This window comes from Odontomachus brunneus, unplaced genomic scaffold, assembly GCF_010583005.1.
Source record: "Odontomachus brunneus isolate Ranch 3 - 2012 unplaced genomic scaffold, Obru_v1 Obru_scaffold_463, whole genome shotgun sequence".
In the NCBI taxonomy this organism is placed as follows: Eukaryota; Metazoa; Arthropoda; class Insecta; order Hymenoptera; family Formicidae; genus Odontomachus; species Odontomachus brunneus.
In genome coordinates this window covers 7,874-14,780 of record NW_022639913.1, presented here as the reverse complement: position 1 = coordinate 14,780, position 6,907 = coordinate 7,874, and the positions used below count along the sequence as shown (strand labels likewise).

Here is a 6,907-nt window from a genome sequence, read left to right as displayed (position 1 = left end):
GGTAGCATTTGTAAAGAGAGCGTGGTACGAAACATCAGTAAAAATGGAGACAACATTTATTACCGATGAAACTGTCGAATATGTGCAACTTCTTGCAAAGTGCGATATTTCGAAGGAAGACTTGACGGATGCGGTTGAATATTTTCGTGGTAAATATATTAATGAAGAATTAATTATCTGCTTTCATAACGTCACAGTATATTTCAAATTATAATGTAAAATAATTGTTTGTAGATATTGCTGTACGCTTTAATTTAATATTTGTTGACGCCCCACGCAAATTTTCGAACAATGCTAAATTAGTTGGCGGCAAACTTTTTGAAAAATTTATTAAACTATTAGGAGAGCATGAAATTTTGGACGACATTGAATATTATACAGAAGAAGAACAAAACGTGGTTGTATGCGAAAATATGCCGAGTACAAGTAAGAATACACCCGATGAATTGGAAGATTATGAACCTCCAGAAAAAATTTCTACGCATAAAGTAGTGCCATACGATACAAAATTAAAGGTCGTACTGACAGCACAAGAACATCCACAGTGGTCTTTCAAAACATTAAAGCATCATTTTAGAAAATATTTAAACCATCCTTCTGATGTTACGAATTATAAAAAAGCTGTTTTGTCAGGCAATACTTTTAGAGACAAATTAAATACAATAAAAACTAATGTGTACGATCGCTTCACAGAAGCAAGAAATAAGAATCAATTAGTTACGCGACGTTTGCTTCAACAGTGGGCTATTGCTGCAGCCGCACAATATAACAAGCCAAAAGAAGAACAAGACAGCGAAGAACATACAAATGTTTTTCATTTCGTAGCATCCAGCACGTGGTTGACCAACTTTTTACACGATTATAGGATATCGAATCGTCGCGTTGTTCGATATGTTTCCAAAAAAGAAGCAATTACACCAGAAGTTGTCATAAAATCAGCGGAACAATTTCAAACATTAATTCAAGCAATTTCGCCAGATTACGATCCCGATTTTGTAATTAATACAGACCAAACAGGATGTGAGTATAGAGTTAATGTTTCGCGAACTTACACGCACACTGGAGAAAAATTAGTTCAATTGTACATAGGCGATTTAAATAAAGTTTCGCATTCATACACCGCCCAGTATTCACTGACGAAATCCGGGAAGTTATTAAATAAAGTATTTGTGTGTTTGCAAGAATTTTCTGATAATTTTGGAGTACGCGTACAAAAAGATGTAGATAAATTATTAGAATTATGTAAAAATGTCGTTATTACATGTTCTAAATCGGGCAAATTAACAACATCATTATACGCACAGTATTTGGAAAATGTTGTTAAGCCGTATGTCGGGGATAATTTGTTTTTATTTATTGTTGATTCCTGGGGAGGACAAAAAAACATCCAAATGTATAACGAAATATTTCGCGACAAAAATAATAAACCAACATGTAATTTACAAATTATACCGCCAAAATGTACTCCGATATGTCAGCCGTGCGACGTTTATTTTTATCGACAAGTGAAAGTTATAATTAAGAAAATACAAAACTGTCCAGATGTAATTTCACAATCAGGTGACGAAAGCAAACAATTAAATACTCGTGCTGATGCGATTCGTATACAATCTTTAACTCATTATCTGTTATCAGCGCCGAAATTTAAATGTATGCTTCAATATGCATGGTATGCATCCAAATTAGCTGACGATAGAGAAATATTTTTAAATGTGAATCAATTATGCTTCTCTTCAAACATTTATAATAAAACATGTGTATGTGGACAACATAATTCATTTATTAAATGTTCGTGGTGCGAAAAAATTTTATGTTTCCAATGTTTTTACATCAATTTTCATCCACAACATTGCGAAGCGATGGAAACCTTTTATCGTATGTAAATAAATATATAATTATAAAAGAAAGTTTATATTGTACAAAATATTCTTGACAAAATAACACATGTACATTGCATGAGAAATATAATCAGTTCATGACTTTAAAACTGTTTTTTATTTCGTATTGCGTTCAAACATCCCGAAATGTCCTTATTTTTACATAGAAAAACAAAATAAATTTAAAAAAATAAATAATGATTAATGTAGTGTCTTCTATATATCCAAAATTGAAAAAAAAAAAAAAAGCGAAGCAGTCGTCGGCGGGACTCGAACGCACGCCGCCGGCGCAAAAATGTATGGACGGGAGCCTTAGTCGGCTCAGCTACGCCGCTTACTCGAAAAAGATTCTAATGTTCTTCTTTACATGGGACATAGTTGCGTGACCCTAACTTTGTTTTGTAATTTCTCCTAAACGAAGGCCCATTGGCACAAACGCCTTTAGGGTTTTTATTAGCTACATGTAAGCTATCGAACGCACTATGACTCGTTGGAAAAGCGATTTCCTAATTAGCGTCATCTCCTTGTCAGAGATATATAAAAACCTTAGTAACGATTTTAAAAATGAAACTGGCAAACAGCTGTCACCAAAATATATTTATACTATGTTACAAGGAAACAGATTTGATCTGTGGAATAAGTTCCTCAGTTTTCATAAAATTGAAAAACTTTCGGTCTCTATTGTAGACAGTTCAATAGAAAGTACACTACATGATGATTCTCGTAGTAATGAAAAAATGGAATTACAATTGATTCTACCATTCAAAATATGGTTAGCAATGGGTTCTGAAGAAACAAAATATTCAGATAAAAAATTATCAGAAAGAAGCTACAATATTTTATTTCGAAGAATTTGGACTGACGTTTTGTTCGAGCAATTATGGCAACAAATACGTATACCATGTGCTTTATCGTTCAAACGATGTAAAATGTCTGATTCTGAAATATTTTTAAAAATCGTTGCCACTTGTTCTGAGTGTAACTGTAATTTTTCCGGAATGATTGCAAATAAGCCGATACCAGCGGAAGATATCATTATGGAATGCGTCATTGAAAATTTCGATGCTTCAATACAACACAAAAAAAAACGACATTTAAAAGGAAATCGAAGAATTGAAATTTCAAATAAAATGCTGGAAGGAAATATCCTGCCATGCATTTGGCGCCGAAACGAAGCAAGTAAAATAATGGAATTTGGCGATCCAGAGCCCGCACACTTACCCAAAAGCACAATCCTTTCAAAAGCAAAACAAGAACGCAAAAAAATTAATCTGAAGCTTACTGATCCGGATTCATTTCAAAATTTACGACGCATGAAGTATAATCAGCATGCAGGACAAATACACGCGATTGGGTTAGATCCATTTTATGTTCATTATTGGACACCGGAACAAATTGCCATTTTCATGCAAAATTCAGAATGTGTTTGTATAGACGGGACGGGATCTCTGGTAAAAAAGTTAAAAAAACCGTCAGGAGAATTGTCACCTCATATTTACCTGTATCAAATCGTTACACAAACTAATACATCTCACATGCCAGTATTTCAGATGTTGAGCGAATCTCAAAATACTAATACCATTCATTTTTGGTTGGCAGAGATCATAAGAATTGGCACACAACACAAAGCAAATTTCCCATTACCAAAACAAGTCGTTTGCGATTTTGACAAAGCTTTAATGGGAGCTATTGCCAGAGCATTTTGTCAATGTAAAAATTTACGAAACTATTTGGACCAAAGTTTCATGTGTTTGAATGGAGAGTCAAAAATTCTACCACCTACATTTTTGCGCTTAGATGTATCGCATTATATTCATATGGTGGAAAGGATTGAAACTTATTCATCCTCAAGCACGTTTATTTTATATTACAATTATGGCTTTTCTTACCAAAATATCAAATTTTGAAGAATTTAAAGAAATAATACAATGTGCCATCGTTCTTACAAATAGTGAGATGTTTGGGAATACGAAAGATAATATTCCGTCTTATGCACAGCAGTGTTTTAAGAAATTACATGCAGTTGTTACACAAAATACTGTTCAATGGGATATTATTGATGGTGAGAAAGAGGAGACAAATCGTATAGTTGCTTCTGATATAGAATCTGATACGGAAATAAAAGAAACGAATCAAGACAAATCAGATATCGCTGAGTGGTCAGCAACATTCTCCGCTGAATGTATAATATTGGCAAAAGATAATGAAACAAAAAGTCCTGGATGTGATATAAATCCGTACTATTCCGTACAAATAGGGAAAAGAATAATATCTTTGTTATTATACTTTCCATTGTATTCGAATATAATGAGACCAATTTTCAATTATGGAAATTTGACTGCAACATCTTCCGCAGTGGAGGCAGAATTTAACGATTGCAAACATCGATTTTTAAGAAATTTTTCACGTCCGATGCGAATCGATAAGTTTGTAACGTTACATCTGCAATCATTTTCTGGTCGTGCAAAACTTGCGATGGCAGAACAAACAACGAGAAATAAAAATTCATTTAATGTTATAGAAGATATTGAACATAAAACTAGACGAGAAGATTCACATATACAACAAACACCAAACCTACAACAAAATCTCACATGCACCGATGTTCAGCTCGCACATATTACATATAATGACAATCCACAGATAGATAGAGATATTCACACAACTTATAACGACACAGTACAAATTAACACTTCTAGCACGGACGAACAAAAAAATTATGAATGTGATACTGTATCGTACGAAAAATTAGATAGTGAATATTACGATTTAAACGACGAACACAATTGACGAAATAAAAATGATACAAAAGCAACTAAGAGAACATACCTCCAACCACGACCTGATTTTGTAGGAGTATGCAAAAGAAAAAAAATTGATCTGGCATTGTTGCAAAATGGAAATTTATGTGAATCCATAAAAGATGGAAAGGAGAGAATTGTCATAATAAATACATGTGGATTCGACAGTATTGCACAATTACTTTCTGCTGCATGTGTACATACTACATTTTATGATACCATTTTAAATGCCACATAGGATATCTTTAAATTTATTAAAAATTTCGTGGACAAAGGTTCGTGCAAAATAATTTATAGAGAACGCGCAACAATATTGCGCAAAATCGAATGTTTTGTCAATAAAAACGAATTTAATGTTACAACAATAGACGCAGACTCAAGTATTTATTACATATGTGAATTTCTTTTTAATGAACAACCAAGTGGTATATTAGAAAAAGAATGTAATAATTGTAAAACAACTGTAACCCGGAACCTAATAATTTTTAATCTAGATTTTGAAACAATTTACACGCACGGATATGGCAATATCGCTCAAGCTATAGAAACTTATATCAATATAAACTATAATCAATGCCGAAAATGTGAGGAAACTACAGTAATAAAACTCAACTATCAATCACACATATTAATCGAATGTATCGGAGACACTAATATAAATGTTGCATTGAAAACATTCCCAAAAACATTCATAATTAATGCATTTACATTCACCTTAATTGGAGTCATACATTACAGTCGACCACCTGGACACTTCACTTCCTATGTGTTGTACGGAGACAAGTGGATACTCTTCGACGATTTAATGAGAAAATGTCGAACAGTCAGTGAGGAAAATAAAATCAATCCAGTTTGCTTATATATAAAAACAAAATAAGAAAAAGAATTAAAATATCTTATTATTAAAACTTATTATTAAAACTTATTATTAAAACTAATATAACATAGTGTTATTATTAATAATAATATAATATAATTGTTACTACCAAAATAATATTAATATAATATAGTTATTAAGTTTTCATCACATTATATTGTTATATAATTTTTTATTTTAACACTTCATATTTTATACTACTCTAAAATCATTTGCTTTACGTTAAAATTACTATTTTATATAATTAGTACATAAGCATTAGCACTTGCTAGTTATTAAATTTTCATTATATTATATTATTATATAGTATAGTGAAAATTTAATAACTAGCAAAAACTAATGCTTATGTACTAATAAAATAAAACAGTAATTTTAACATAAAGCAGATGATTTTACAGCAATATAAAATAAAAAATATTAAAACGAAAACGACACAAATTTTAGAATACAAGAAAAAAAACAAAAAATAACAAAAACATATAAAAAAAATATAAAAAAAAACAAAAAAATAAAAAAACAAAAAATACAAAAAAAACCGTTCCGATAATCTCCACCTTGACGCGGTGGAACGGCATACGTGCAGGAAACAAATGCACAACAAAGAGAGATATCTTATTTACTTCCGTGTAATTTAATATTATCCTGATCAATCAAGTTGCGCGTGCGAAAGGTTGCGAAAATCAAGAATAAAATACCTTTAATATTTTTGTGCTGGCGAAACTAAAGCTTGTGCTGACTTGTGCTAGGCTAGCACAACTCAGATATGCAATTCTGAGTCGATCCAAAGTCTAGAAGTCGTGATTAATGACATAGACTGCGAGCGCGAAGGGCCGCGGTCAGGAGTAAAGTGCCCTTTAAATTCTAGTGTTGGCGAAACTGAAGCTTGTGCTGACTTGTGCTAGCCTAGAGCAACTCAGATATATAATTATATATTGTTTGGTTGACTTACGAATATAAATCTTACTTTTCTTCTTTTCTGCCTAAAATCGTTTTTTTCGTTTTATTCCTTTCATGATTATTTTTCGAAGATAATACTTTAGCACAATGTTAGTACAACTTAGCACAACCTAGCATAATAAAAAAAATTTCGAAAATCAAAAAGTGGGGGGCTACCAAAAAAACGGTTTTTTCCATTTTTCTCGCTCATTTTTCGTATTAAAAATTTATAATTCGAGCACAATGTAGCACAAATCTAGCACAAATCAGCACAACTGTCAAAATTAATAAATTCGAAAAGTGGGGGGCTAATTTCATACAGGCTTCATTGTATACACTTGGGTTGCGTTCTCATTTACACTGCGAGTACAGGATACCTATACTCCATGTCGTATATACTCATAGAGCTTATACTA

The 6,907-nt window shown here is 32.0% G+C and overlaps 1 protein-coding gene across 1 annotated transcript; it reads left to right on the top strand.

The window, feature by feature from the left end:
* Positions 1–227: 227 nt before the first annotated feature.
* On the top strand, positions 228–2,010 carry LOC116853702 (the record flags this gene model as incomplete). The annotated part of the gene is made up of 1 exon (XM_032834875.1): positions 228–2,010. A coding segment is annotated over one exon (1,656 nt), but the record flags the coding sequence as incomplete, so codon positions are not given.
* Positions 2,011–6,907: the final 4,897 nt, after the last annotated feature.